Source organism: Coenobita brevimanus, chromosome 107 (genome assembly GCF_032717465.1).
Source record: "Coenobita brevimanus isolate Jiangsu-jjx chromosome 107, ASM3271746v2, whole genome shotgun sequence".
NCBI classification, from domain to species: Eukaryota; Metazoa; Arthropoda; class Malacostraca; order Decapoda; family Coenobitidae; genus Coenobita; species Coenobita brevimanus.
This window is the reverse complement of record NC_137060.1, coordinates 7858256-7873513: the sequence shown is the minus strand read 5'-3', so window position 1 is coordinate 7873513 and position 15258 is coordinate 7858256. Positions and strand designations below refer to the sequence as shown.

Below are 15258 nucleotides of genomic sequence, written 5' to 3'. Positions count from 1 at the left end.
TGTCGAGGAGAACATACAGAAAATGTCAAGTGTGAAAGGATTGATCTTGCTAGCGAGTCTCGTGAGAGTGTGTGGAGGAGTTTTGCTATTTGAGGGACATGTTATATACTAGAGTTGGAGCAAGGGGAAGGAGTGGTTGGAGGAAGTTAAGGGACCTGTTACCTCTTCTAACACTGAGATGGATCATCCTCTGTGCAAAGGGAACTTTATATACTCCATATGTTAGGAATGTAATGCTGTATGGTAGTGAGACCTGGGCAGTAAAGGAAGCTGATATTCATTGGCTCAAACGCACAGAAATTACAGAAATTTAATGGATGTGTAGTGCGCCCTTGAATGTGGGGTCTGGAAGGATAATTTTGCTTTAAAAGAGTTGGGAGGTAGGATGGGACTTGAATGCACTGGTGTTGTGATGAGCAGGGGTAGGCTGCGGTGACTTGGGCGTGTTGAAAGGATGGAGAATGACAACTGTGTGCGGAAGATGAGAAATATGAACGTCGGGGGTAGGACTGTGAAAGGCAGACCAAAGAAGACCTGGGACGAATGGCCTCAGGGACAAGGAACTGAACAGGGAGGCTGCCAGAGATCTAGCGGCTTGGAGAGCCACCACTAGGTGACCAAGGCTAGCATGCATGCATGTTAGAGCCTTTATAAACGGTAAACGAAAAGATAAACAATCTCCGGGACAAATTATGGACGAGAGTAGAAACAGCACGTGAAACTTCTGCATTGCACATCTGATGTCCAGCGGGGGGTGCAGAAATACACCTTGGAAGCCTGCAATATGGCCTCGACCTATACCGACTGACACGTAGTGTGAAATTGCCTGTTTGCGAATAATTTCACAGTCATGTTGATGACTGCCATGTTAATGGTTTTCTGTTACTCAAGGTCTAGTATTTTTACATGTACACCGTAATGAACTCGGTGCTTGTCGACGTGCTGAAACTTTTTACAGTAAGTTACAGTAACCTACTGGTGCCTTTTCACTGACTCCCAGTATACTCCGCTTGGATAAATTTGTGTGTGTGTGTATCCGACTCTGGGCATTGGCTTCACAGTCCGTTACCATGGCCCAGCAGTCCCCCTACATCCATGCACCTCCACATGTCACCATGTGTAAAAGATAATATATTTATTAATTTCATTTCTTTTGTGTTACGAATGGCTTTGTAATGTATATGCTTGTATGTCAACCTTGTTCACCTGATGGTGGCTGGTCATGCTGCATGATCTCTGGCAGCATCTACTTGCAGTCCCTTGAAGCTGAGGTTATACTGTAGGAATTTATCCCAAGTGTTCTTAAGTTCATCTCTTAATGCTCTGCCCTCCACATTCACCCTCGAGAATTTCTTCACCTAATTCTGCTTATTTAGTTACTTATTTACTTTTCTACATATTTCAGAAGGTAGAAATTGTCGTGAACAAATGCGAAGGTGGAGGAGAATGCAGAATAGCTGGTCCGCTGCCACCCCAAGAACGCGCCTTGAGTGTATCGGCTCCCTTGCAGGTGGGTGGACTGGCCCACCCTCCTCCAGAGCCCCTCCAGCACACGTGGCCAGCAAAAGTCACACGCGTGGGCTTCCTTGGCTGCATCAAGAACTTACGAGTCAACGGAGAGGTAAACAGGGGAAACTGGGAAGTCAACTTAAAGCCATAAATAATTTCTTTCCATGATTTTCAATCTAAGCTCACCTGTTCTTAGGTGGTAAAATAGGAGTATGATGATAATGAACACACACACACACACAATATATATATATATATATATATATATATATATATATATATATATATATATATATATATATATATATATATATATATATAATGTGCGTGTGTTGCAAATTTTGAATAGTGATGTATGTTTACAGCTGAGAGACCTTGGTGAGGGTGTATTGGGTGAGGACAGTTCTCCTGGCTGCCCTGGCCAGGACGCGTGCACATTGTCAGGACACCCCTGTCAAAGCCGTGCACGGTAAGCTCCTTATATAGTAAGGTATTCAGTATTCCTGTAGAATCTTGAAACTGAATGGACGGCTTTATGTGGGATAAGACTGTGGTTCATGGTTGAAGGGTTAACATCATATATTTAGCAATCATTTCAAACTTCAAACCAACGTAATAATGAGCAGCAATCACCTTTCAGTGAAGAAAACTTGTTGGTTTATCAGTAATTGGAATGTGGCCCAACGTTCAACAAAGATTAATTGCAATGCACATGTAATCTCTTCAGTCCAAGAGCGTCTTTCCTATGCCGAATATTACAGGATTGTATGGCATACCTCCAGTGAAGTAGTGATGTTCTGGAGGTGGAGAAGGTAAGTATTGTGTTTAATCTCTCATAACTCTGTACAGTATTCTTCAGACAGTTTTTCATGACACTGTTCCTTATTAAATATCAGTATTATCAAAATCTGCGCTCCTTAATGTCCATTCTGTAATCATATACTACTGTATTCTTGATGTTTGATAAATTTAATGATTCAAAGTAGTGGAAATTGGGTATTTGTTTGTGGCTATGTCCTTTGATGTAAATTAGCAATGGGGCCTCCCAGTATTCGGGATCTCAATATGCGAAATACCTTATTATGCGAACTCGACCCAAGACCTTTTTTTTTTTTTTTCATTTGCGAATGTAATCTTACAGTGCGAATCCGTAGTCTGAGGGCAAGGGAAAAACGGTGTTCCCGCTCATGATGGTAGTATCCGAAACCACCACCAGATGGCTGATCGGTTTCCCACCCTTTCCCTCTCTCACGGCGTCTCTCAAGTCAAGTCTCAAGACTTTGAGTCTGTCTGCCCGCGCCGCGCTCGCATATTGTGGTGTTTTAGCATTGTGCAAGACCAGCTTTTGCTCACCTGTTACATCATGGCCCCACCGCTTCATTCCAAGAATAGGATGATCACTTTGGAGTAGAAAATGAAGGTACAGTAATAGAGTTGAATAAGCATGGTAAAAGAATTTCAAACATTGGACGTGATTTGGCTTAGGCTTAGGTGAATCAACAGTGAGGAACATTCTCAAGAACAAAAACCAGATTTTACAAACCGTCAGGACTAATGGAGGCCAGCAAGTGGACGGGCGCAGTAAGGATGCAAATCCCTCGGTTATACAAATAGAGCGCTTCCTAGCATACTACATTCACAGTTGCATTATTTTTCTTGAGCAAAATTCTTCTTAAAATGATAGTTAATAATGGGGAAGTACTGACAATGACAAAGATAAAGTGAGGTGTCGACCATATACATTTATATCCACAGATTCAATGGTTTCTAATATGCAAAGTTTCCAATAAGCGGCTTATTTTGTCGACCACATTCTCGCATATTGGGAGACCCATTTGTACTGAAATGAAAACTGAGTGATGGGTAAAAAATATCATACCGAGATACAAAGCATTCTTTGTAGAATTAAAATGAAAATTGTCTGGATATGAGATAGGCACAGGTAGGCTGGAATGGTAATGGCATATTGGGAAAACATGTTAAGGGTAAAGCGCTGCAATAACCTGAATGTGAAAGGCAGACTCCTTGCAGGTAGATCAAGAAAATCGTGGGTTGAGCTCCCATGAGGGGACCTCCTGAGTGCTGGGTTTAACAGGGTTTGCACTGGGAGATTTTGTAGCTTTGAAAGTGACCATCAGGAATGTACGATTGATCAGAGCAAGTATGGAACTTTGCTTTTCAGCCTGTATGGATATATGCCCAGAATGTACACTGTGTGCATTTTCACTGTGCCTGAAAACTTAGCTAGGCAGCAACTAAAATTAAGTTAAATTGCTCGGTCGGAGTAATAGTCTTCCATTAAATGTAGTGAACCCCTGTAGCCGAGGCTTAGGGAAGCACTGCTGTGCTAAAGTAGGACTGTTTTATATATATATATATATATATATATATATATATATATATATATATATATATATATATATATATATATATATACACACACACACAAAGAGGGGAGAAGATTCATAGACTCTTGTTCCCTCTCCTATTTTGGTAACCTGCGACATGTAGGGAAATAAATGAGTAATGGTCTGTCTAATGGATGGAGAGAGCTCACTGTCCCGCCGTGTGACATATGTAAGAGTAGATTACGACATTACTGAATATGGTTCCATTGTCTCCTAATTTTTTATGATCAACAGGTGCACACGTGTGGGTAGGATGTGGTCGTGTGAGTGTGAGTCAGGTTGGGCGGGTGACACTTGCACGCACCGCACTCAGCCTGTCTTGTTCGCACGCAGCAGTTACGTAAAAATAGCACTTTCATCCATCCCACCTCCGCACACCATCTTTCTTCAGCTCAGGTGAGGCTGAGTGGACCGCACCTTCTGTTGCTCCAGTCCTTGTTCCTTGCCCCTCGACCATCGCCACACAATATATGATCATCGACACACTACAAATGATCATCGACACACTACAAATGATCATTGACATACTACTAATGATCATCGACACACTACAAACGACTTCACCACAACTTTTTTCAGTTTTGTCAGTGTACCACCCGGCGGATTTTATTCAGTTTAAGAATGATCTCTGAAAATGGAAAAATTTTCGAAGCTATTCTATGTCTAATATCTCCAGAATATATATATATATATATATATATATATATATATATATATATATATATATATATATATATATATATATATATATATATATATATATATATATACGTGGAAAGTATTAAGAATATATGGAGTAGATGGAAAGTTGTTGAATGCTGTGAAGAGTATGCATGACGATGCTAAGGCTGCATTGCCTGTGGAAGGTGAACTGGGTGAATTTTTCTCTTTGAAGGTTGGGTTGAAACATGGATGTGTCATGTCTCCATGGTTGTTCAGTCTGTACATGGATGGGGTAATAAAAGAGGTACAAGGTAGGGTAGTGGATGTTGGAGTGGCCCTGGTGAGAGAGGGTAGTGTTTGGAAACTCCCTGTACTGTTGTTTGCAGATGATACTGTGTTGTTGAGTGAAGACGAAGGGGAGCTGCAAAGCTTGGTGGATGAGTTTGGGAAAGTGTGTAAGAAACGGAATCTCAAGGTGAATGTAGGGAAGAGTAAAGTTAAATACTTTGAGAGAGGTGAAGTCAGGGAATGTACAGCGAGGTTGGATGGTGAGGAATTGGAAAATGTGAGCACGTTTAAGTACTTGGGTAGTGTGATGAGTAAGGTTGGAGGTTTGGAGGGTAAAGTGCTTGAAAGGGTACAGCAGGGAAGAAAGGTTGCTGGTTCCTTGAAAGCAGTGATAAGAAACAGGGAAGTGAGCATGGAAGTGAAAAAGTTACTACATGACAGTATTGTGATACCAACTCTAACGTATGGAAATGAAGCTTGGACGTTGTTGGAAGGACAAAGTCAAGAGTGAGAGCAGTGGAAATGAGTTATTTAAGAGGAGCCTGTGGAGTCACATGGAGAGACAGGCTGACAAATGAGGATATAAAGGAGCGTTGTGGTGTAGATGTGGATGTGATAGGAAGCGTTAGGAGGAATACAATGAGGTGGTTTGGCCGTGTGGAGAGGATGGAGAGTGAAAGACTGACGAAGAGAGTGTATGTGAGTGAGGTGGAGGGGGGGAGAGGGAGGGGGAGGCTGAGGATGAGATTGAGGGATGAGGTGGAGAGGTATATGAGAGAGGGGGGTGTGAGTTGGGAGCAGGGCAGTGAAATGGCGGGGGAACGGGCGACGTGGAGGCGATTTGATTGTGGCCATCCCGAACGGGATTGAGGCGTCTGGCAATATATATATATATATATATATATATATATATATATATATATATATATATATATATATATATATATATATATTTATATATTTATTTATTTATTTATTTCCATGCTGGGTAAATTTATCTGGCAGTAACAAATACATATTTTAAAAAACACTCATTGAATGGGATGAAAAAACTTTAATTTTTGAATTAAGCGGGAGCCGTAAAACAAACTTTGTCAAAGAGTATTTTACCCAGTGACAGTCAAAGAAAAAAGAACCCTTAATGCCTGAGGAAAACTTCATTCCATCATAAACTAAAAATGGAACACACGAACAACACCCTTGTTCGCTTCATAATTACAGAAAATGATCAAAAGCACGCAAACACATAAAATACTATTCCAAAGCAATAGGACCAGATCGCATTTTTAATACTCACTTAAAACACTTTGGTCCATGTCAATAAATGTCCATTCCAAAGTATTCACATTCTCCTGGATTAAAAGTCAAATCCCTGACATTTGATAGAAAGCAACTGATATCTCCATGCTCAAAATATGAAAATTTCCCAATCGTCTCGCAACATATAGACCAGTAACACTGCTTTTCACATCATCAAAAATCGTATAAAAGTTAATCTTAACAAACATCACATTCTCTATAAGACATCCAACATGAATTCAGACCTAACCATACAACCACCACCCTCTTCTCCAAGTTAACTCATCCTAGATGCCTTCAACAAGCAGCCGCCATCATTAAGAACCACAGTAGCAGCAATTGTCTAAACGACAAAACTGAAACACTACCAAGCCTCATCATAACAAGTAAAATCAAACCCACAAACATGGAAGAAACATTAAGAAATTCATCATCATTATCATCATCATCATCCAAATCTCTCTCCAACCCTAAGATGGGGGAGGCAGAGCCCAGAGACCAATTGAAAACAATGATAAAAGAAGAAAGTAACCAGTTCAATGGTTTACAATCTCTCGCTCGCCATTCAGACCTACGGATCCCTGACTCCACTCCACTGGCGTACACATCCACACTTGTGCTCTTCATATCACCAATCATCTCGAGTCAGCCCGACGACTATCACTTCAACGGGAAAATTCTTTCCAACCAGCTCGGTCCCCTGTCAGTTCCCTAGCCTCATCACTCCCCATACTTTGCTTTTGCACACACTCATTTACCATAACTCTTCACCTTTGTTTTTGGCCTTGCACGCCTCCTCCAACCTTGCAGAAGTGGTCTGCGAATGTTATTATGGTCGAAGACAAACTCGAGAGTGTTGCGCAGAGCCAAAAAAATGAACCCATTGCTGCGATATTTACCTTATGAAGAGCTGCTAAAGAACCTATTTTTTTCTCTCAAAAAAAAAAAAAAAAAAAAAAAAAAAAAGATAACTGAGAGGAGATCTAATACAAGTATTTAAGATTCTTAGCAAATTTCTCTATGTTAGATATGATAACTTGTTCGAAATACGAATGATTTTGTGACTAAAAATAATGAAACTCAAAAGTAAGAGGTGCAACACGAAAATGGGGGAAACCTACTTTAATATATGCGCAGTGGAACAATGGAATAGGCTGCCAGCAACACTAGTTATTGGAAAAACTATTGGTACCCTTTAATGTCAGATACATAAATATTTTGAAAATGGCCCATAGCTAACTTAGTGTTGTTTATTTCCAGACAGAAGTGTGTGCTGACGACTGTGAGGCGTTTACTTATTAACAAGAACAATTTCTGATTATGTTTGCTTTTCTTTTACAGATCTGTAGTGTTGAGGTTACATAGTGTATAGTTGTTCTTCTTCTGTGTCTCCTACAAAAATTTCCAAACATGTTTTTTCTGTCTTTTTCCTGCCGATTTAACAGGATGGTGTAGTGGGTGGGGAAGAGCCTTCCTTTTGTCTATCCTGTTCTCTTAAACGTTAGTTGGATCTTAGGAGAATATATACATACTTTTTTCAGCAAATAAGTTCCTCATGGCCCTGCAGGTCTCTTGTTGTCTGTACTTCCTATGTACTCCTAAGTACTTCGTTACTTAACATTTTCATGAATTGCGGTAATCCTTATGCTGTCCACTTTCAGCACTCCACACCCATTTTTCCAGAGCCCCATTTCCACTTCATTTACTGTCGATTTTAAGTTTCATAACACTACAGTCTCATATTCGTACAGTATATTAAAGTAGGCAGTAAAATTTCATGCAAGCATCTATCAGCCACTTCACTCAGTCCTCTGTTTCTTAGCCAGACCTTCATAGCACCAACCACTTTTCTTCCATGTGCCACTCTACTTTGCATATTTTTGCACATTTACCTCTCTCTTCTATCAGTGCACTCAGGAACTTAAGTTCTTTCAGCTGTTCAAGTCTTTCTTCATTCACCGAAACATCAAACTGGGAATCACCCTTCCTTCCAGCGCCCATTACTTTACTCTTATCTACATTTACTCTCAAGGCACGACGCTCACAAGCTTCCACGAAACTCGACACGAGTCTACCAACCTCCGGTCCGCTATCTGCAAGCAGCATCATTAGAGTTCATCAGATTTGAAACTCTCCAGCCTTCACCATTCATTACTAACGCCGTCTCTCTCTCTCCATTAGTTGTGTTTTTAACACACACACACACACACACACACACACACACACACACACACACACACACACACACACACACACACACACACACACACACACACACACACACACACACACACACACACACACACACACACACACACACACACACACACACACACACACATATGCAGCCACCGGGACATCATACAACTTTGTCTCACTCAACCACTGATCTTAAGCCACTTTCTTAGATGCCCACCAACCCCTCACACATAATTCACTATCATCATAAAAACTTTTAATGACGGTCATTAGCTTTCCATCCACACCATACATACAGTATGCGGAACCGTCAGTAATCTCTCTGTTTATCTTATCCTATACTTTCTCTAGGTCCATAAATGCCATATATACCTTTGTAATCCAACTCGCACGCCTTCTGGACTATCTGCCTCATCGTAAACATATGATCCACACTTCCTTAGCCACTCCTAATCCCACCCTGTTCGTCACTCACCATGCATTTTGATATAACCCATACTGTCACTATGATAACTCTTCCATATACCTTCCCTATAACACTAAAAAATTTATGTCACGATGGTTTTTCATTTACTTGCCTCACCCTTTCTCTTGAACAGGGTACTATTCTGAACCTTGTAACACTCCACTGACTTATTTGAATATTTGTAAAAAACACTTCATTCCACTCTCTCCACAGCACTTACCTCTGCATGCACCTCATCAATAGTGCTGCCTTCTAATTTTTCAGCTGAATCGCACCATTTTCATATTTCCTGACACGACATTCCTTCGCTGCAAACCAACAAAACCAGTCATGTTACAGCCGCTCTTCTCTCGTCATTCACATTCATCAGCATTTCAAAACATTCTTTTCTATGTGTCCCCTACTTCAGTCCCATTTGTTGGTATTATTTTTTCATCCTTCACACTTTCGCCTTCATTTCTGCAAATTTCCATCTCTGTTCAAATGTTTTCCTATTTAGAGGGTAGTTTGCATTCATTTCTCTTCCAAGGTCATTATTTGCCTCTTCGATAGCTTCTTACTTTCAGTGTATGGAGTTAATCTTTCAGCAGAACACCACTCTTACATCCACTCAAGCAACTTCTTCCTCTTCTCTGCCATTGCCCATTCAACCTCTTCATCCCAGCACACTGTACCTTTCTTCTTAGTTGCTAAGCTCTCTTCACCACACACCGCTTTGGCATTCCTAGCTAAACACTTCCTAGATGCATGCCACAAGTTTTCCAGATTTGTTTGCTCCCGGTTCATTGACTACAACTCCTCCACTTCCTTCATCTGATGTTCATCTGCAATTATTTTTTCCCAAAGTTTCTCCAGTTTCAGTGATTTGCTCTGATTAAAAATGACGGGCCAAACCCTCTCAGGCAAACAAGCCAAGGTGGTCTAACACAAGCAAAATTGTACATCAGAACAATATCCAGCGGTGCCCTGCAGGGCTCAGTCCATTCACTCTCATTTTTCAACCATTTCCTGTCAACTCCTCAGCCTTTAGTAAGTGTACTGTCTTATGCCGACCACTTGGCAATGAGGCTTCACAACACCCTGAAACTCAAGAAGCAACAGCTCAGCTCCAGTTGTACAGTACCTACACTCACTAGAGCACTGCCTCGGACAAAACAGAATGACTCTTTCAACAACCGAATCGACTTTTACCTTTTTTACTCCAGACAGACATGAAATTCAAGCAGAACCTTAAGCTTTCATCATTAACCAACCAATGCCACTTGGAAAACACCCCCAAATTTGCGAATTTAAATTTCTGTCGACACACACATACATGACATTTTTTCAGCATACAAGTAACACAATTCTATGCCCTGAAGACACTCATAGGCACCGCTTTTGAAAACAGAAAAATCCTGAAAACCTTGAATGATCAATCTTGCGGGCTTCTGCTTCTGGCTTTTGCTTCCTTCTTCCGTGTACAAAAAAAAAACAAAAAAAACAAAAACAAGAGGGTCCAATGATATCCTAAATGATCAATTTAGTCCGTGGTGTTTCAAGGCAATTAAGCAGTTATTATCTTAATATGCACATGATAACATTACCGGATAGGAAATTTCACCCAAGCAACATACGAGTGTATGGCATCCTCATAAAGGCAAACCTATTAACATGGAGTAGAATCATCTTGGAAGTTGCAGTAACCATTGTCTGCGGTGTTAGATTGCTTTGTGGGTAATGTACATCAATGCCCTTTATTTATTTATTTATTTATATTTTGTCGACCGTTCCTCAACTTTATAGGTAACAGCGAAACATAATAAACAATTATATTTTGTCGCAAATTTACCTTTGACCACTGCACCCTGAATTTCGTACTTAAATCATGCTCATGTCAAATTACTCTTAGCTGAGGAAAGAATCCCTGGGTGGAAGGGGTTAACACAATCACCATAATTACTTTCAGGCCAAAGACGTACTTTGTAAAATATTTCATTCTCGTTAATGGTAGAAGATTATTCTCAGCTGAATAAAGATCGTTTGAGATGGAGGGGTAAATGTCATAGACTATGAAAATTCCCCACAAACTTGGGCAGCCACACTCCGTAGCACGATTCTCCGTGAAATCAAAAGGCTCACAGCAAACGCAGACAATGTCATACTCGTAGTTAGCCGTGAAAACGTTTTTGTAGCAATACTGCATGTAGTCTGTAAATCGTTTTCTGTAAAAATTCTCTTCATTATAGCCTCTTCTTAATCATCATCCCTGTGGTGACAAGTCGCAACTTGGCCATCCTCGGCGAACTGTGGAGTGGGAAAAAGGTATCTTACAACAACGACTAACTTACTATGTTTGCCATAAGGTTCCGGACTTGGGAGCGATCAGGTCAGCTGCTGTGGGTGGGGTCACAACACGGGCGTGACCTGGCGGCGCTACACCTGGTCAACGGTCAGGTGTGTCTCAAACTGCTGCTACACCCCGCCGCACTCACACACCTCTGCCTCACTCAGGTCATCCTTGCTGACGGACAGTGGCACAACGTATATATCCACAGGTATGACGTGTTTAATGTATTTACCCAAATGGTTCCATGATTTTTTTTTTTTTCGCTCTTGCTACGATTGGACGATTTTCTGCAGCTCAGAAGATATGCCTCACGATGAAGGGGCTGAAAAAAATGAATAGTTAATCGCATAAGTTAGCAAATCTCTTCTACATTGAACAAATTCGTCTTGAGATATCAAGAATTAAAGGAAAAAATATGCCAACTTATCGAAGGAGTAAATAAAAATACTGGCATCCATTACTAAATTCTACTGAACGATTTTCCCGCCTAAATACAGAGTAAGGTAATATTCATGAACCGGGAAAGAGAAAGTTCAGGCGTGAAAGAACTATCAACAGCATGCACAATGAAATGAGCACTCAACTATTCACACATTAATCAATGTCTGGAATCCTGGCTCCTCCTTTTAGGCATTACTACCTGTTCGTGAGTGTGTGTATATATACATACACACACACACATTATACAGTATATATATATATATATATATATATATATATATATATATATATATATATATATATATATATATATATATATATAGATAGATAGATAGATAGATAGATAGATAGATAGATAGATAGATATAGATAGATAGACAGATAGATAGATAGATAGATAGATATATGCACCCATACATGCTGACGCAACCATACACACACACATGTGTACGGCCGAGCGCCGCACTTTTAATCAAGCCAAGGTATTTGTATCAATGGTATGGTATCCTATTGCCTAAACATATTCTCAGGAACAGTAATATACTATTAATTTCAGAGAAATAATCTCCAGATCGTTCTTGCTTATTTAGTATCCAAATTGCGCTATGACGAAAGCACTGCTCTTGGTATACGTTTCAGCCAAACAGATCCTTCATTAATTTGTTTTCATTAAGGAACTTGAAGGCTGTATCACTATCCACCTGCCTGTCAGTTGTTTGCTTTTATTGGTCTTATATATATAGTTGAGCAGAGGGTGTTGCAATGGTTTGGACATATGGAGAGAATGGATAATGAGCGATTGGTGAAAAAGATAACTAGATCTGATGTGAGAGGTGTAAGGCTGAGAGGAAGACCACGAATAGGATGGATGGACAGTGTGAAGAGAGCGCTGGATGCGAGAGGGATGTCTGTTGAGCAAGGAAGAGTGGCTGTGCGTGACAGAAATAAATGGAGAGAAATTGTGAATGAATAAGTGATGACGCAGCCCTGAGGGGATATTCTCCCGCATTTGGTCTGATCAGCTAGTCAGGTCAGGTGCGGGTAAGGGGATGGGTCTGTTATGATGTGGCAGGGGTAAACCAGTTCTGCTGTCGGGCCCTGCTGCGGATGTCACTAATTGCATTGCCCAGTTGACCCTTGTGCGGTGTGGTGCGGTGAGGATCTGTCCGTTCTCCCCTTTGGGGCTAAGATGCAAATGAATGTGTTTGAATGGATGAGTAAATGGAGAGTGAGTCGTCCTGTCTCGGCTACCTCCCTTTCCTTGGGGGAAGCAGCCTAGGTATATAGATAGATAGATAGATATATAATATTAAGTGACAGTGGCCTCATACGCAAACATTAATATTTTTTCTTAGAGTGTAAGTTTTATCAGTGATGAGTCGGCTCAGGTCTCTCTCCCAGCGAGATGTGATGCCGCTCAGATTTTTATTTTGCTGTGAAGAAGAAGTGATTTTTTTTTTTACTGCCAATTGAAGCAGTGTTTGTTGTACTGAAATTATCTACACATATAATTTGCGTATATTTCTCTCCTTTATCACTTTTGCTTCACCAACTCTTGTATTTAGCAATTTCATCCTCTGATCCCCCTGAACTGTTGTGTGGGTGTTTACTTATATAAACAAGATAGTAATAGAAAAATTTGATTTTCCTTTTATACGATGCCGCCTTAAATACCAAAGGGTGAATATCAAGCTTATCTTGTTATGCATAAGTGAAATGTCCAACAGCTAGTTAATCTGTCAATGTATGATTGGTATTTTATGGGCCGGCAGTGGTAGATATATCGAGGTGTTATTCTTCGTCCGGGCAACATCCAACAGACCTATGTCATGAGTGTTATCTGTTGGATGCGTCATGGGCAGGCAACATATCACGTAGCTCTAGGCGGAGAGAATATCGCGATAAGAGACTGCGTCCTGAGCATACGAGCCGTTTGGTTGTTATCTACGGCTGTCACTAAATGGATTACAAGATGGGAGGAGACTGGAGCAATCATGAAGATAGGTATGAAGGGAAATATGCTCATGTTGTACCTTGTCATAGGGCAGTCAGTAATGTTACACAATAGCCATGCCAAGTTTCTGGGGTGCGACGAATAAATTATTTAATAATGTGTGGGTGAGGGGGCGGAGGGAGAAGAAGGAGAGGAAAATGTTTAGACAAGTGACGCTTTGGTGTGAGGATGTTCTAACACACTGATAGGTTTCCTTAACATTCTTTGCCTATAGTAGTGGTTCTCAAACTGTTTGTACCGCGACTCTGCAAATAGCGTTGGTAGAGGCTTGATACCATCACCCCTCCACGAATCTTACACACACACACACACACACACACACACACACACACACACACACACACACACACACACGCACACGCGCGCGCTCGCGCAAATAAATAAATAAATAAATAGATAAATATATATATATATATATATATATATATATATATATATATATATATATATATATATATATATATATATATATATATATATAAGTCTGTCAAATCTCCCGTTTCTTTCCATCTTTTAATCCCTTTTGACACAATTGTAGGTGATATTCTTAACTCGTGACCAATGGCCCGTATTCCAAGTCCACTTCCTCTTGGACCGATGATTTGACCGATTAGTGGTATCCTGTTCTGTTGCCCGTCCATGACATGTCCAGCTCCTAAAGCACACAACTCTGATCTCCCAGCCGGCCTGTAACAGGCCAACACCTTGGTTTGTCAAGTTTCGTCATTTCGCAAGTTGCCAGTCACACAGTTTAACGAACGAGCAGACAGAAAAACAAGTATAATTAAGGTGTAATAAAATATGCATTATTTTCACTCTCAAGATTTTTTCCTGACCATAGGAATGCATTTGAAATATTTATGGCTGGTTCACAATACTAAAATGTCGCACGAGGGAGGATGAATTTCCGACATGAAATCGTTGTTCCAACAAATGTTTAACGCAGGTTATATATACTCGTACATAAAAATATATTGCAGATTATTCATAGGTCTCTTCATATACTTACAATGAAAACAACTTAAGATTTATAGATGAAAATATGAAAACCATACATTTACCACAGGAATTAAATTGTCGTTCGTGGCGCCCCACCTGGCTGGGACAGTGACCAGCGATGGCTGATCCATAATCAAACCTAGAAATTTTTCTAATAAGTTTTAATATAAGGCTCTAATATTCAGGGTATTGATTTAACCGAGTATTCTGTTAACCCACACAAACACAGTCAGTTGGCAATAATACCGATGACGATAGACATCAAAGTAAAATGGCGGGGATCGGAGTTAAGAGAGATTAGGGTGACTTAAACTGATATTAGAGCATTATTGTCATAAAGTCACTGCTGAGCCGCCAGATTAAAATTTAAGCATCATACTGGGAAAATTAAATGTATTTACATTGAATTACTGTTATGAAAGATAGGGTGCAGGAATAACATACATAATCATGTTCACAACAGCTAATGTTTCACTTATACTAATGGATTAGTGTTTAAGCAACAGGAGTAAATCAACTCAAGTCTTGCCCTTGCAAGGCTGGCTTGTGCAGTGAACTGATGTTCCTTCGCTGTGGACAGAGCGAGTGTGGAAGATTGGCTACTGGATGGACGGCGCACTTGCGTCTCTACAAAGTTAACAGT

At 40.4% G+C, this 15258-nt stretch overlaps 1 protein-coding gene across 1 annotated transcript in view; it reads left to right on the top strand.

The window, feature by feature from the left end:
• Positions 1–15258, top strand: part of LOC145416647 (putative neural-cadherin 2) — a 139226-nt gene that overhangs the window by 106758 nt on the left and 17210 nt on the right. The window contains 4 exon segments of the mRNA XM_080285582.1: positions 1406–1621; positions 1875–1978; positions 4152–4313; positions 11178–11369. Coding sequence (XP_080141708.1) covers positions 1406–1621; positions 1875–1978; positions 4152–4313; positions 11178–11369 — 674 coding nt within the window.